The sequence below is a fragment of the Orbicella franksi genome, chromosome 15 (genome assembly GCF_964199315.1).
Source record: "Orbicella franksi chromosome 15, jaOrbFran1.1, whole genome shotgun sequence".
Lineage (NCBI taxonomy): Eukaryota > Metazoa > Cnidaria > Anthozoa > Scleractinia > Merulinidae > Orbicella > Orbicella franksi.
The window spans coordinates 7,889,553-7,906,631 of record NC_138159.1 but is presented as its reverse complement, the minus strand read 5'-3'; the positions used below and the strand labels follow the sequence as shown (position 1 = coordinate 7,906,631).

Sequence of the window (17,079 nt, the reverse complement as noted above, 5' to 3'; positions counted from 1 at the left end):
TGTTTGCAAAGGCTGGCTAAAAGGCTAAAAGAAGATTTATTTTACCCGGTAAAATAAATGGTTTTTATGGTGCTTGTTATGACACCGTTCTCACTTCCGCCTAAGAGGCTTCCGGGACTACGCACGGTTATGACGTCACATGCCTCGATACGCTTTCTCTCCCTTCACGTCGATTGAAGAAAGCATCGTGCTAGAATTTCATCCCCTCCTCCACCCCGTCTCCTCCCGTACATAAGGGAGCTTAAGCAAACCACGACGACGACAGCAACGAGAACGTCACCAAACGAAAGGCTTAATGAGCAAAACAATAGCTTTGCACCTGCGTTATAATTCTTTGTACATTTCTTCACCGTCCTCTGCAAAACAACAACGTGAAATGACCAAGTTCTGAGTCATCTACGGAACGTGGACGACGACGGCTAATTTTTCGTATTTCGATTTGCAATTGAACGCCGTCGTTGCATATTTAGCTTAAACACGTTTTTAGAGCCATCGGCGTACAGAACAGATCTAGACAATCGCGAATCTCGCTTGTAAAATATAAATTCATTTTTTACTAGGCGTCGTCCTCTGCGTCGTCGTCGTCGTTGCTTAAGCTCGCTATAGTCTTATTCTGGGACTCGCCAGTGGTTTTCACCCTCACCTTTGCTGGGAACGAGGTCGTTTAAAAGGTTAGCTCTTCCTTAGGGATGAGTGATTGGCAAATAAATGCTGTACACTTTATTGATAGCCACGATAGCTCATGATGAAACCTACGAAGTCGAAGAACTTATCTGTTGTCCCCTGTGAAATTGTGTAAAGGCACAAGTATTTACGACAAAAGGTTCCTTTGTAAGACTTCTGTACAAGCTCATTCTCGCTCATTCTTATAGCTCTCAACTAACCTGGAGTTTGAATTTTAAGAGTCTGAGCCCCTCTCGCTCGCACTCAAAACACTCTGAATTCTCGGTTTCGCAATCTAAAAAATCAATATGTCTCGGGCTCGCAAAGAATAGCGCTGGTCTCGCCGTCTCGCGTAGTCTGGCATTTACCATTCACCGCCCTTCTGCTTCAGTTCGGCACGTGCATAGCAAGAGCATGCCGTTCGAAGCCAAGTCGCGCTACTGCCGTGCGCAACGGCATTAGGCCTTCGTGCTATACGTAGTCGCGCCGACTTTAATTCAGCGTGCCGAACTGAGTGCATGCATGGTTTCAAACGTCGTGCTACTGCCGCGCTTGAGTCGAAGTTCTCGGTATTCGCATTGAAACAATTTACAAGACTAGAACACCGGATAAACTAAGCATATTGAAAGCTTTATATTAAATTAAATTTTGAGAGGTTCCGTCGACTGTCGAAGAATTCAAGCCCCTATGGAAACAGAAAAAATTGCGTAATTTTACGGGCTTAAAAGGCGTTTTAGTTTACCCAATATCGGGTCGAAATAAATACTTCGATTAACTATTGGTCGTCTTCAATCAGTATTTGGAACAAAAAATCTGGGCAGTAAGAACACGCGCCAGCAAACACAAACGTTTTTAAGGCTAGGTGAACTTTTTTGCATAATTGTCATAGAGTGACTACTCGATATATTTCTAACAGTGTTTTTTTGTCGTTGTTGGTGTCTTCAAGTACTTAGCCTTAATAGTTTCCAAATAGAAAAGAAAGAGGGAAAATCGATGGTTAAACTGACAACCGTTTACATAACACATTATCCCCTGTCATATTTTTCAGCTCAATCCCCGTAAAAGGTACCGCAAAAGCTCTCGGGGTGGACCTTTTGAAGATTAACCCCTAAAATGTACAACGAGCACCCCCGTTATTTTTACATGAGTCTTCGCCAACCACCCCCCCGCCCCCCGCCCTCCACCACCCCCTTCCTGGGGGAATGAATAAAGTTTGCATGCCGTGTAGCGCGACTTGACTTCGGCGTGCTCTTACGTACCGTGCCGAACTGAATTCATAGCCTGCATTAGCTGCCGTTGCCAATATTTGTAGCATTTAAAATGGCCTTCAGCAAAGCAAGCTTCTTCCGATCTTCTGCGCGACTGATTGAACTCGACGTTTGGAATCACCGCTGTTCTCTTGTCATTGCCACTGCCGGGACAAATTTATTTGAGGTCGGCACGGCAGAAACGCGACGTTTGGACTAGGCCTAATTGCAGCCGAGGTCAGATCACGGGACCGATTTCAAACAATTTTACTCTATTTTTCAAGAAAACTTGCTTCCTTGGTCTAGCTGAATCACGTTAATAAAACCTCTTCGTTTCGTTCAGTGCATTTATTTAATTCGTTTTCCATCAAGATCAAAATCGAGACACATGCTAAAATTTACTTTAAAAGACCAGTCTCCTTTCGAATATTTGCAGACTAATCGAGTGTGTATAGGCGGGAAAGACAAACCCTGATATGTCTCTATTATAAGCAAGTGTCTAAACCTCAATAATCTAGAAAATTCAATTGGAGCTAACTGAAAATATATATTACGTGACGCCAGTCACGTAATACATATAGCGTGTTTAGTCTGGGTGACTTTGAACTTATATTTTGGGCTTTTTCTGTAGTTTCATGTACCTTGCGTGAGATAATGAAACAATGTTGTAACAACGACATGGATCTGTACGGGTCCGCAAATGATCCCAGGACCGCAAATGATCCCGGACCGCAAATGATCCCCAAATTGAACCGCAAATGATCCCAGGACCGGAAATAATCCCCATATTGGACCGCAAATGATCCCGATCAAAAAATAAGGAATAGCTTAGATTTATATCAGAGGAAGGTGAGAACATATACAAAAATTATGAACTAAAAAACATGTTTTATCATTTTACAAAAAAATATTCCACGGTTGCTGTTTTGTTCTTCGAACGGTTCAGATCGTTTTCACTGTCACGCAATAACAAAAAAATAATAATAAATCGAAAAACAAACCAATGGAAAAAGCTAAGAAATTGCGATGTCCGCTATACTGAGATAACTAAATAAGACACTTCTCCAAGTTTTAGGCCTGTGCGTTTCCCCAAACTTCAGAAATTCGTCGTAAATGTTGTTTTCCAGAAATTTCCAGAGCCCAGTAAGAAAACGCCATGCTGGTATACATCCGTGGTACACCAATATGGCGGCCAGAATATTGTGTAAACATCTGGAACTTACTTTGGCTTTCCAGGCGACTGATTATCAGTACCAAACAAACAAGCATTTACATAAACACTTTTCCTAATGCTCTAACTTCTAAAAAGGCTCAAAATCATGAGATAAGTATATATTTTTCAACAAACTCGATCGTAGCCTTGTGTCACGCAACCTACATAACCCCGAAATTCAAAATGCTCTGGTTTCCAAAGGAAGCACGCTAATTGTAAACAGAAATAAATATACTGCCTCTTATGCCTGATGAGGATAAAAACACGTCACATGAAGACGATCTATTGAATTAGAAGTCTTGGAAAAACACATACTTGGCGAAAAAAAACACATACGGTTGCGATAGTATCAAACATCTATCAAACAGCTAACTTGTCAAAACGAAGTGCAAGCCTTGGCCTTGCTTGGTCATGAAGCTGAACTTCATAACTATAGCTTGGAATTTTGGCTTCTTAAAATACTCAAGTAGTCATTTCCGAGGAATTAAAGCCAAAATACGACCAAGGAAAAATTACAAAATAAATTTGTTCAAATTTCCAGTGCTACACACTAGGTGTTTTACAGAGTGATGAAGCGTTGTAGGCTTGTGGGTCTACTCAGGTGACAGCGTCTTCCTTAATAGTTGCTTCATGGTTAGATTTTAGTTTAAAAATTTAGAAGAGTGGCGTTAATGGCTGATAAAATGTGATTTAACTATAACACTGAAATATCAATGTTTAGCAAAGGAGGATATGTAAGGTATGTTGCACTGATCATAATTTTACTGAGAATTGCAAAGAAATGCAAGCCAAGTCGTGTTTTCATGATTGAGTGGTGACATTCATAACATCGTAGTTAGCAACAAAATTTAGTCGAAAGTATGAAAAAAAAAGCAAGTTGTAAGCCATTACAATTATAAAATGGCTTTAATAAAAACGTCGGTATTCACGTACGCCAATTCCCTATCCCCACCATCCCACCATCCATACTATTCGTTACTTTTTTAGTCGGGATCATTTGCGGTCCCCATCGGGGATCATTTCCGGTCCACGATCATTTGCGCTCCAATTTGGGGATCATTTGCGGTCCGGGATCATTTGCGGTCCTCGGATCATTTACGGACCCGTGCAGATCAACTATCTTTTTGTACATTTCCCACAATGCATGGCCCACAAATGGAACAAAAACAGACTAGAGTGCTCAACAATAGAGTTCTTTGAACATACCGCATTGTGCAAATTTGAGAAGAGACTGTCGCGAACTTTTGAATTTTACCTGTGTGAACCTCGATTGCCCAGAAATTTTTTTCCATATTATTATAGTAGATGCGACACTCTCTTGCACAGTACTTGCTTTAGTTCCATATCGGACATATCAAGGTGCGTTTTAAGCCCGTAAAACTACGCAATTTTTGCCGTTTTCATAGGGGCTTGAAAAGGCAATTCTTCAACGGTCGACTGAATCCTTCAAAATGCTTGAAAAATTTCAAACTTCCTATTGTTAGATAGAAGAAAAGTAAAGCTCTTAAGCTAAGTTTAGCCCGTGTTCTAGTTTTTTAAACTGTTTCAATGCGAATACCGAGAACTTTGTCAATTTTTCAGATACTTTTTGCATATTTAATGAAGCAAAAAGCTATATTTTCGTTTTTTGCCAATTTCTCGAAGACTCTAAATTCTAAGAAAATCGGAATAACATTTTCGAAAGGAGTTCCCTAAAAGCTTTCTTTAGGCAAAGTCTCAGGATTTTCGATATTTCTAACCTGGCCAGCCTTCTCGATATTTTCAGTCAGTGACTCTTAATCCTGTTTGACAAGCATAAGAGCGCGAAAGCAAAGTAGTTGGATTAAAATGCCTCTGAACTACAAATATGCAAAATACCTGGAACAGACTGTGATTTCGTAACTGTTTAATTGTGCGCCACTTAATTGGGTTTGCTGATTTGCTCTCCTGTTGTTTCTTAAAAGTCTGCAAGAACAAATCAAATAAACACTGACGCCAATACACTTTCCTAGATCACACTTTGGGGAAATAGATTCATTCTTTTAAAGTGTTTAAAATAAACAGCAAACGAAAGAACATTTATTCAGACATCCACTCTTCAAAAATGGAAAGTTGTGCCAAAGTGTTAAGCAAATGACAAAGTTTCTACCTTCTGATGATTCGGCTCAAATCAGCACCAAGTAATCTCAACTTCTTCCTTTTCCTTCGTTACCAGACACCTGTAAATAAATCTGAAAGCTTCAACATCAGATTAAAGGAAAGTGAAAGTGTTAATGAGGCGATATTAAACTTAAGAGTGACTCTCTCTTCATACTTCAGTTCACTTTTGACAGTTAATTCCTGTGTTGTCACATGACCTTTATTGGCGTCGCAAGAATAACAATAATCAGATGGGGTCCAAACGACAAGAGATTGTTTACAACACATTTAACAGGCAGACCGTAGATGGTTATTTTTAACTGAGTTTTGTTACCGAATGCAATCCGAAGTAAATTATTTCCCATCGTTTGTTCCCAAGGTCTCGCTGACCTGACTTAGACATCGACAAGCGAACACTCCAAATTGTGGAATGCTCGCATCGAACACAATTAGTCTTCGATAACATTTAGTTTTCGATAGAAAATAGTTGTCAACAACTAAATGTGTACTCGTAGTCTGTGGGTCCTGAGTAACGTAAAGTTTGTTGGATAAAAAAGATAAATTCCGTAAGAAAGGTACCTTAAACTACCTTGGTCAAAATAAAGATTGCAAACGTTTGATACCGGGGGTAATTAAAGTCCAAAATGAACATTAGAAGTTACAACATCAAAACAAAGTAGTATAATTAAAGTTCCTTTGAAACAATGTTGCCAGGCAAGCATAAAATTAGGGGCTTTCCCTCGATGGTAGACTTATATCTAGTGCTAATAAATAACATTTGCTGACATTTTTGTGTTATTCCAAGTAGTTGTGATGTGTTTTGCGATGTTGTGTAAATGTCTTATAAACATGCAAACTAAAGACTAGATATCATAGAGTGTCGTTTTCTTGTGCTAATACAAGCCTATCACTCCCGTGATACTCAAGTTATTTCCTTCCCTTTCACTCACAAGCTTCAAATAGAAATTTCCTATCTGACTGATATAACATTTATACATTTATTTCAAAGTTATTTCGGAAACATTAGGTGTAAGTTTTCCTTGGCAATAAGGGGGTTAAAAAGAATACGAAATTTACCACTTACTTTGAACAGACGTTAATTTCCGCGGGAACCAGTTGATTGGTTTTAAGTGTCAGTTTGTTCCTCTCTGTGTTCTCCTACAATCTCAGAAAAAATGAAACAATCTTAGAAAAAATGAAAAGTGGCCATGAACATAGCTAAAAGTTTCACTTTGTTGGAGTTTTTTTTTATCCTTAGCATGCCTTAAGTCTCCCAAGCAAGCATCAGAGAAAGTAAATACCATTCATGTTCACGCATTGAAGTCGCATACAAATCACTGAAATGATTGTGTTTCTACCTTTTAAAGCTTTTACGTAAATTGCATTTGCCTTCTTCATCTTCATCAAGCCCCTCAGTGAATTCGAAAGCTTCACCATAAGATCAGATCAGTTTTAACCGCGTTTCCTATGTAGTCATGTGAGCACATTTGTTTTTTCTAAAAATGTCAATGAACAGAGAGCTTCGGCACCGAAAGCTCTTTATGGAAGGCTTGTTACAGCTACGCAAAAGTGGTTAGAACATTGAACAGCCGAGTACAATAAATCATTATGTTAAATTGAGTTTCATTACCAGTGCAAGTTGAAAAATAGAGATGATTAAAAGATGTGCAATCTTCCCGGAGAGGATCGATTGATTGTTTTCGTGCCATGAGGCGACGATCGAGGCCAAAATTATTATCTTAGGAAAGCCAGTGAGACTTGAGAGCGCAAAAGCAAAGTAGTAGGATTAAAATTCAATGCCTCAGAACAGCAAATGTACAAAATATCTGGAACAGACTCTGTTGCCGAAACTTTTAAATTAGTTTTATGGATTAATTTGCTTTCCTGCTGTTTCTTAAAACTATCAAGGTCTGAAATAACAAATCCAATTAACGTTGAAATTAATACAATCTTCCTAAATCACACTTTGGAGAAATAGATACATTCTTAGACTTCTAAAGTGTTTAAAACAAACAGCAAACGAGCGACCATTTATTCAGACAAGCATTCTTGAAAAATGCAAAGTTGTTGCCAAATTGTTAAAGAAATGACAGAGTTTCTACCTTCTGATGTTTCGGCTCAAACCAGCACCAAGTAATTGCTAATTCTTTCTTCCTCTTCTTTGCCAGACACCTGTGAATAAACCTGAAAGCTTCAACGCCAGATCGAAAGGGAAGTGAAAGTGCTAAAGAAGTAAAATTAAACTTAAGAGTGACTCGCTCTTCATGCTTCAGTTCACTTTTGACAGTTTATTCCTGTGTAGTCACGTGACCTGTGTTGCCGTTATAAGAATAACAATTATCCGATGACAGTTTCAGCGATAAATCAACTTCCTAATGACAAGAGATTGTTAACAGCACGTTAAGGCGGGAGACCGTGGATTATTACTGTTAACTGAGTTTCACTGCCATAAATAGAAACTTTGAATGAGAAAAATAAAGGTAATGTAATGAAGCTGGCAAGAGCAAGTCTTAGTAACTTAATTAACCAAGTACGTTTGTTGGATTAAACACATGCAGTTTACGATAAGAATTAGAAATGAGATAAATTGCCTTAGTCAAAATATAGATTGAATGTTTGAGTGCCGAGGGAAATTTAAGTCCCAAATAAATATTCAAAGATGTCAGTGAAGTTAAAACAAGAAAACAAAGTAGTAGAATTAAAATTAGTTTGAAACAGTGCTGCCAGGCAAGCATAAAATGCGGGGCTTTTCCTTGTTAGAAGGCGTAATTGCTAGTGTCAGTAAAATAGCACTTAGTGAAACTTGTGTGTTGTTTCAAGTAGCCCCCTCCGGATAGAAGCCCTCCTCTGGTAAAGAATGAAATGAAATGGATTTATTACGAGGTTTTAAAGCTCAATATAAAACCAGGATATGAACAACGTATCGCAATCAACACTGCGGTAGCTCATTTCGAAACACATTTTTTATTCTGTTTATAAGCGCCCCCCCCCCTCCCCTCCCGGGATATAAGTCCCTCTGGTTATATCCCATCCAAAACCCCTTACGAAGTTGTATAAGCCCAGGGCTTATAAGTTGCAGGTAACGGTATTTCGTGATGTTTTGCAAAATGTCTCGTAAACGAATTGAGGACTAGTTGTTTTGGATTGTCGTTTTCGTAGGATTAGGGTTAGGGTTAGCCATTAATCCCATGACACTCAAGTTATTTCCTGCCCTTTCACTCCCAAGTTTTAAATACAACTTTTCTCTCTGACTGATATTACATTTATACATTTATTTGGAAGTTATTTCGGAAAAATGAGGTGTGAATTTTCCTTCACAGTAAGAGGGTTGAATAATAACAAAAGTTACCACTTACAGACGTTATTTTTCGTTGGACATAGTTGATTGGTTTCCACTGTTAGTTTGTTCCTCTCTGAGTTCTCCAAAATCTGCAATCTGAAAAGTGCAAAATGAAAAGTGGCCATGAATATAGCTGTCTAAAAGTTTTACTTTGTTGGAGTTTTTTTATCCTTAGCAAGGCTTAAGTTTTCCAAGCAAGCTACAGACGAAGGAAATTCCATTCGTGTTCAGGCATTGAAATGCAAAGTTGTGGTCGCATATAAATTAAATGACTACGTTGTTTCCTTTAAAAGCTTCTACTCAAATAGCATTTGCCCTCTTCGTCCTGACTGGATTCGAAAACTTCACGACCAGAGAAGATCATTTTCAACAGTGTTTCCCTTGTGGTCAAGTGACCTCACTGGTTTTACTCAAAATGTCAATGAACAAAGAACTTCGGTGCCGAAGCTGTTGATGGATCGTCGATCAAAGCTATGCACAAATGGTTAGAACTTGATCTCAAAACATTGAACTGCCGACAATAAATCATTACGTTCAACTGAGTTTCATTACCAGTGCAGGTTGAAAAATAGAGAAGGTTTAATCTTGAAACAAAAAGATGTGCAATCTCTCCTTGTTTTTGGTGCCGTTAACCGATCAAGGCCAAAACAAATATCTTAAGAGAGGCAGCGAGACATGAGTGCACGAAAGCAAAGTAGTAGGATTGAAATGCCTCAGAACAACAAATGAGCAAAATACCTGGAGCAGACTCTGGCAGATGTCGTAACTGTTTAATTGGTTTTGCTGACTTGTTCTCTCGTTGTTTCTTAAAACTATCAAAGTCTGCAATAACAAATCCAATGAACATTGACTTTAATACAACCTTCTTATATCACATTTGGGAGAAACTTCTAAAGTGTTTAAAACAAACTACAGACGAACGACCAGTTCTTGAAAAATGCAAAGTTGTTTAAATATTGACAGAGCAAATGACAGAGTTTCTACCTTTTGATGGTCCGGCTTAAATCAGCACCAAATAATCTCTGCAGCTTCTTCCTTACTCTTCTTTAACAAACACTTGTGAATAAATTTGCATGAAGCTTCAACATCAGATAAAAGGAAAGTGAAAGTGCTAATGAAGCACTTTCACGTGACCTTTATTAGCGTCATAAGAGTAACAATAATCAGATGACAGTTTCAGTGATAAATAAAAGCCTTACCAATAGGCAATAGTTAACAACACATTAAGGCTTTAGACCGTCGATTATTACAGACTGTTAATTGAGTTTCACTGCGATAATTAGAGACTTTGATTAAAAAATAAAAAAATAACAGTAATGTAATGAAGCTGGCAAAAGCAAGTCTCAGTAACTTAATTAACCAGGTTTGCTGTATTAAAACACATGCAGTTTACGATAAGAATTATAAATGAGATGAACTACCTTAGTCAAAATATAGATTGAATTTTTGATTGCCGGGGGCATTTAAAGTCCCAAATAGATATTCAAGGAAATCACTGAAGTCAAAACAAGAAAACGAAGTAGTATAATTAAAATTCGTTTGAAACAATGCTGCCAGACAAGCATAAAATTAGGGTCTTTCCCTTGTTCGAAGACTTAATGTCTAGTGTCAGGAAAATAACACCTAGCCAAGTAAACTGCCTCTTATAAGTCCTCCCGCTTATATGACACCCCGTTTATAGGTCCATCTTCCTTTATATGCAGTACTGATTTTGCGATGGAGATATTTTCACTTAAATGATAGTTTTTACGTCCCCCAGTTTCATGGTCTTTGATTCATTCCTAATTGTATTGAAAATGCGTGCATTTAATTGTCTTTGTTAAGTATGTAGTAACATAGTTTTGTTACTAAACTGCTTTATTAGCAGTGATCTTATTTAGTAGGATATTTATTAGACCGGCGGAGGGGTCGGCGCAATGTGTTTGGAAAATTACACGTGTGTGCCTCCATTATAGCCTATGATTATTTATTTAATTTCTTGTCATATTTTAAGTATTTTTAGTGACATTTCCAGCTTGTAAGTCACCAGTAAATTGTTAAATGCTGTATTTTTAGTTTCAGTCCAAGAGGCATTGCATATTCAGTAGTAATTGTACATACGTATGTGTCTTTTATCCATTCATGAAAGACTTTGCCACACACAGGAAATATTTAGAAACTCATACAACAGCTAAACCAGAATTAGATTTCTGTGTCCATTTGTGCGAACTCATGAACACAGTAATTAAAAATAATAATTAAAAACCGATAGATCTCTGGCAGATATTGTCCCCCACCCCTCCACGTCTCCATCGCTCTGGAAAATTATTCCAGTTTTGGTTTATGGTTTGCTTTAAAAATTTTGGCTGAGAAATTCCAATAACCCTCCCTAGGATAAGTAAATTAGATATTTTCTGGAACTGCACAATACCAGTTATCCTGCATATAACTGGAATGATTTTGTGTGTGAAAGCCTTGTTTTGATGGTGGAACTAAGAATGCAACCGGCGGAGTCACAAGGGAATTTTCCAAAAAAATTCTCAACTTTACTACACCCTTTTCTATCAGCATCTTTACCACTCTCTTTGGAGGCTCTGCTGCTGATATAAAAACACTGATGCACAAAATCCTATAGTCTAGCGCTGCGTGCCACGAGAAGCAAGGAACAGACGAGGTATTAACAGCAAGAGAAACTGTATTTCTGCCATGTGCGATCTCCTCACATACACACTCTATGTCCCGGATTCCGGGACCGAGAGGGGTCTCGGGACTAGTTCCCAACATCTCCCCCCTTATATAAAAAAAAGGAAATGTCTCTTACAAAATACAACAATGGGCCCTATAAATGGCCTAAGAGAATAAGCAACTGTAAGTCAATGTAGACCTCTAGGTCAGTTCATAGTCTTCAAACCTCGAAGGAGGTTTGATGATCCTCGTTCTTGTTCTTGTGTTCCCTAGAATGGGTTCTGTAGGTTTGTCTTGGCTGGCTAGAGTTGCAAGATTCGTGGACCCATTTTTTGAGAGTCTCTCTGTTTCTGCGTGTTGTGTCTGCGCTGGGGGATGATTGTTACATGTAACTACAGTTTCTTCTGCTTGTGGTGTTATGGTGACGTTGCCGTTGTCCGGTGGTGGTTCCTGGATCAGTGGCGGAGGGGTGGTCTGTGTTGGTGGAGGAGACTGTTCAACTGTTGGCGTGATATGAACTCGGTTTCTACGGATGTTGCTGTTCGGTGTCTGAATGGTGTATGATCTAGGTCTGTCCTGGGAGAGGATAGTTCCCTGTATCCATGGATGACCCCTCTGTGTAGGTGGAGGTTTCGCATAAACGCTTGAGCCAACAGCAAGCTCGGGATGTACTTTGGTTGGTGAGCTGTCGTAGTAGCGTTTGCTCGCAGCTCGCTTCAAGGTGAGCTCTTGAGTGACGACAGCTAGGTTCACGGGTGAAGGCTTGATGAGGTGGTTTGGTGTTGGCAGTGTTGTCCTTGTACGTCGACAGAGCATACGCTGTGCAGGCGAATATGTGAGTCCCTGGGGCGGCGTGTTCCTGTAATTTAGCAGTGCGGACTGGAGGTCAGTGGATTTCTTCAGTGCTGTTTTGGCCACTTTGACGGCAGCTTCGGCTCTCCCATTGCCTCTAGGGTGATATGGTGAGGAGGTAATGTGTTTGAATCCATATTGTGTGGCAAAGTCCTCATATTCCTTGCTTGCGAATTGTGAGCCATTGTCAGTATGGCACATCTGTGGTATGCCAAACCGCGCAAAGTGGGCCTTGGTCTTGTTTATTACTGTGGCGGAGAGGGTGTCCTGGAGTTCGTCGACTTCTATCCAGTCCGAGAAATGGCAGACAGTAACCAGGTAGTCCTTCTGCTCATGGCTAAAGATATCTTGGCTCACAATTTGCCACGGCTGCGTTGGGATTGGTAACGACTTCATAGGTTCTTTTGTAAGAGTTTTACTGTACTGGGCACAGATACTGCAGGTGTCGCACATGTCTGAAATGGCTTTCCTCATGCCTGGCCAGAATAGGACTTCGCGGGCCATGCGAATGTTTGACTCTGCTCCAAAGTGGTTCGCATGTATTTTCCCAAGCATTGTTGAGTACATGGACTGTGGAACTAGGACTTGCTGACCTTTGTAAATGATTCCATTGTGTATGCTTAGTTCCTCTCTGAAGGTCCAGAAAGGGCGGAGGTTGGTGGCCAGGTGTTGTTTGTCGTCGGGCCAGCCAGAGATGATAGTTTGTTGTAGATCAGTCAGGGTTTGATCCCTTTTGGTTTCTGATTTGAGGAGTTCTTCTGTGACATCTGTGAGACGGGGGTTGTGGTCATTCTCGGAGTGTTCAAGTTCAAGGCGGAACACTTCAAACCCTGTTACATTTGCATGCACTGGGGTGGGTAAAGCAGCGCGGGATAGTGTGTCTGCTATATGAAGGCTTGTACCTTTCTTGTAATGTAGGCTAAACTGATATCTCTGAAGTCGCATTAGCATTCGCTGAAGACGTGCGGGTGACTTGTGAAGTGGTTTCTTGTAGATGGTTTCTAGGGGTTGGTGGTCGGTGTGCACTGTGATGTCTGACTTGCCAAATAGCCAATGATCAAATTTCCCAAACGTGTTGCAGATGGCAAGACATTCCTTTTCGAGTTGAGAGTAGCGCTGTTCTGTGCTGTTCAGGCTGTTTGAGGTAAAGGCGACTGGTTGGAGTTTACCGTCAGCATTTGGTTGGAGGAGCGCTCCCCCCAGGCCTTCTTCGCTGGCGTCTACTTGGAGTACCACAGGTTTCGCTAGATCATAGTATTGGAGGATTGGTGCAGTGGCGATCAATTGCTTTGCATCATTGAATGCTCTTTCTTGAACCTCTGTCCAGGAGAATGGGAGATCTTTCTGTGTTAGGGCAGTGAGGGGTCTAATGACGGTACTCAGATTTGAGCAGTATGGCGATAGGTAGTTGGCCATTCCCAGAAAGCGTAAGAGGGCTGCCTTGTTTCTCGGTTTGGGCGTAGTAGTTATCGCAGTGACTTTGTCAGGGTCAGCTTTCATCCCATTTGCTGTGATGATGTTGCCCATAAACTTCACCTCTGGTAACTTGAACTGCAGTTTTGTGGGGTTTAGTTTAATGTTCTTTTGGAGGCAACGTTCCATTAGGGCTACAAAGCGACGATCATGATCTCGCTCAGCTTCAGTGAAATCTGTTCCCTCTCCAAAGACCAAAATGTCGTCAGCTATACAGATTATGCCCTCTAGACCCTCCAGAGCAGAAATAAGTCGCATCTGAAATTCTTCTGGAGCACTTGAGATCCCGAAGGGAAGGCGTTGCCAGCGGTAGCGGCCATAAGAGGTGTGCATTGTGGTCATGCGCGAGGACTCTTCGTCAAGAGGTATGTGGAGGAATCCATCGCGTACATCAACAAGAGAGAAGCATTTTGCATGGGGTAGTTTATGAAGCTGCTCGTTGAGGGTTGGAATTTGGTAAATGGGACGAAGGATGGCTTTATTTACCGTCTGGCTGGGGTCGATGCATATTCGGACTTTTCTGGGAGTTTCTCTGATGACTTCATTTGAGCACCATGGAGTTGGTTCATCAACCTTAGTTATGATGCCGGCGTTCTCGTATTTGTCTAGAGCACTCTTTTCTGCCGCCCGTTTTGCCACTGGGATGCGGTGGATAGGCATTTGGACTGGTGTTACATCGTGTTTGATTTCAAAATGCACAGGGGGCCCAAGGCAGCTGAGACCTTCAAAGTTCTCAGCATATTCCATTAGAATGTGTTCTCTTTGAAGCGCACCTGCGGGGGGTAGTCGCCGTTTAGCAGGGATGTTGATCGGTTGAGACGGAGAAGGGAGTGGGTTGCAGGTGCTTGGTCTGTTGTTGTGGAGTTGTTCGATGTGGTTGCATTCCACTTGCTCTTGTGCTGGCATTTCCTGTGCAGTGGGCGGGGTGTCCTGTGCTTCGTTGTAGTGGGCGATCGTTACTGACGGAGATAGAGAGAAGATAGTGTCTGATTCAATTCTGATAAGTCCCAATCTTTCACTGTCGCCCCCTGATAGGAGGGCGGGCTTGTTGGCCATGATGTCATCTGGTAGGATTTGGAAGGTTAGGGTGACACACTGATTTTTCCTTTGGCATAGCAGCTCGACTTGGCCCAAAGGTCTCAGTGGGCGAGTGTTCCCATATGGTTGTAAGAGAAAAGGTGATTTTGACATGTGGATGTCTTGGCCTAGAGTGGTGAGGGTACTATGAGATAGGGTGTTGCACGAGGCTGCTGTGTCAATTTGGAATGTAATTGGCTGGAAGTGTGAGCCGGTAGCTGACAGGGGCAGTTTTACAAAGTATTTCCTCTTCTTCTGTGGAGTTCCTAGAGAGTAACATTGCTCGTGATAATAATCCGCATATACCATGTGGTCGGTTGGTTCGTCTCCACTAAATTGCAAGTGATGCACATCTTCCCGACGTCGACTGCTGTCCCTGTTACTGGGTGTTTGGCTGGGGTTCCGGTTGTTGCGAGTGGAAGGAGGCAATGGGCCTCCCCGTCGTTGTGGTGGTTGGCCGTTTGCCAGGCAGACATTGGCGAAGTGGTCATTGATACCGCATTTCGAGCATGTTTTGCCCCGTGCTGGGCATTGTTTCCATGGGTGAGGTCCCCGTTTGTCTCCACACCAGTGGCATGTTCCAGGCTCTCTTCGTAGTTTCATTTCTTTATGTTTCACCCAGTGGACTCGTTCCTCGGTGGTTGATTTTGAGGAGTCGGTTATCAGCTTGTTTGCGGTGTAGGCAGACTCTAGGGCCTTGGCTTCGGTCACCACATCTGCCATGCTCTTAGGTGTGTTGTCAGGCTTGAGATGTGTTTTTAGCAACTCGGCTCGCATGGCGTCGTTGTTGAGTCCAAATATAAATTTGTCGCGGTACATTTCGTCCCTGAGTGTTCCGTAAGAGCACAGGCTTCCGGCTTGCCTAATTCTTACTTCCCATGCTTGTACCGATTCGGTCAGGGTTTGGTTATGGCCCCAAAACTTAAATCTGTCGGCCAGAATTGAACTGCCGGTCGATCCCGTGTAGTGGATGCGAAGTTTCGCCATCCATATCCAAGGTTTGGCTCTGTCAACAGTCGCGATCTGAGGTTCTATCGTGTATCGTATTACCTGAAGTGCTTCGTCTGGCATGGCCGATCGAAGTGCGGCGATTTCGAGCTGTGGTTTCTTGTAATACTCGGCTGGCTCCGTCTCTGGGTCTTTGTCCAGGTTACGGTAGTCTGCTTGAACGCAATAATCATTGAACCTGACTTCGAAGTTTTTAAAATTTTCGGAAATGTTTCCGGTTAGGTTGAGTTCTGGGCGCTTGAGGTTCGACGCCATGAGTTTGTGTATCCAACGTAACGTTGCGAGAAGAGGTTTCGTGATCAAAGTTTTCGCTGGGGCGGTTCTAAAAAAAGGTTGATCCCACTTCTGACACCAAGTCTAGCGCTGCGTGCCACGAGAAGCAAGGAACAGACGAGGTATTAACAGCAAGAGAAACTGTATTTCTGCCATGTGCGATCTCCTCACATACACACTCTATGTCCCGGATTCCGGGACCGAGAGGGGTCTCGGGACTAGTTCCCAACACTATCAGCTAAGCAGCAGCTACATTTTGAAATTTGAAGCTTAAAACCTTCCACGCCGCGCCCGGCCAGCGGCCGTCACAAAGGACCTCACAAAGCTGCATTCTAATGTTTTGACTCTTCAAAAATTCGGAATTCGGAATTTTCGAGAGAAGACTAAGAATGAGTGAGGTCTGGGAAAGCTGTGGTGCTTCATTCAGCCAAAAATGTGCTATTGTAGTTTGTTCCAAACATGTCATGTTTTTGCTCACGAACGACGGACTTTCTGCGAATGACCGTTCTTGGTCTAATGACGTCGATTTGCTCGACCTATTACAAAGGTAAGATTTTGGCTCGGAAAGAGTTGAACAGTTTTCCAAACAGCATTTAAAAACAATCAGGTTATAGAAGTTTACACCTTGGAGATATAGAGAAGAATCGTATTGTTTTTGTTTTGCTGAATTTTAGCTTATGTCTGAATACCTGGGCTAAACGCATAACAGTGTCTTGTATATTGGGCCAGGTGAACTGTTAGCATTATACATACCATCTTTATGAAGGCCCGAAAGGAAGCGAGGTAGATTGCAGTGAACAGTGTAGAAGTTTGAAGGCAGAGCTTAGCGCAAACACAAGGAAATTTAATCGGTCAGTACAAAATGCAGACTGCAGACTGCAGAACGGGTACAAAATGCAGACTAGGGGCGCTTACCATTCGACCAAAAATTCCGAAATTTTCGAAACGGGGTCAAATGGTACAGAAATTTCCCAGGAAAAGTTCCAGAAAATCCGGAAATTGTTGAATTTCCGAAAAACGAACCTTTCAACCGAAAATTCAGGAAATTCCGGGATGAAAATCAAATGGAACGGAAATTTCCAGGAAAAATTTTTCCAAAATTTGGGTATACCTCAAGAGGTTGTCCTCTTTTCGGAAATTATGTAAATTCG

General features: G+C 41.4%; 2 protein-coding genes and 1 pseudogene across 3 annotated transcripts in view; all 3 read right to left on the bottom strand.

The window, feature by feature from the left end:
* LOC145469189 (uncharacterized) overlaps nt 1-11,439 on the bottom strand; it is a 57,542-nt gene extending 46,103 nt beyond the window's left edge. Inside the window, exons 1-7 of the mRNA XM_081452886.1 lie at nt 9,566-11,439; nt 9,320-9,403; nt 8,598-8,677; nt 7,344-7,413; nt 6,319-6,399; nt 5,252-5,333; nt 4,981-5,067 (exon numbers count right to left, since the gene is read on the bottom strand). The gene's annotated coding sequence lies outside the window, so the exon portion shown is untranslated. The remainder of the gene's footprint in view (nt 1-4,980; nt 5,068-5,251; nt 5,334-6,318; nt 6,400-7,343; nt 7,414-8,597; nt 8,678-9,319; nt 9,404-9,565) is intronic.
* The window catches only part of LOC145470708 (uncharacterized), a 119,143-nt pseudogene that overhangs the window by 48,777 nt on the left and 53,287 nt on the right, over nt 1-17,079 (bottom strand). The window lies entirely within an intron of this gene.
* Nucleotides 11,447-15,910, bottom strand: LOC145469187 (uncharacterized). Its single transcript, XM_081452884.1, has one exon. It carries the CDS (start codon nt 15,908-15,910, stop codon nt 11,447-11,449), a length of 4,464 nt encoding a protein of 1,487 aa, XP_081309010.1.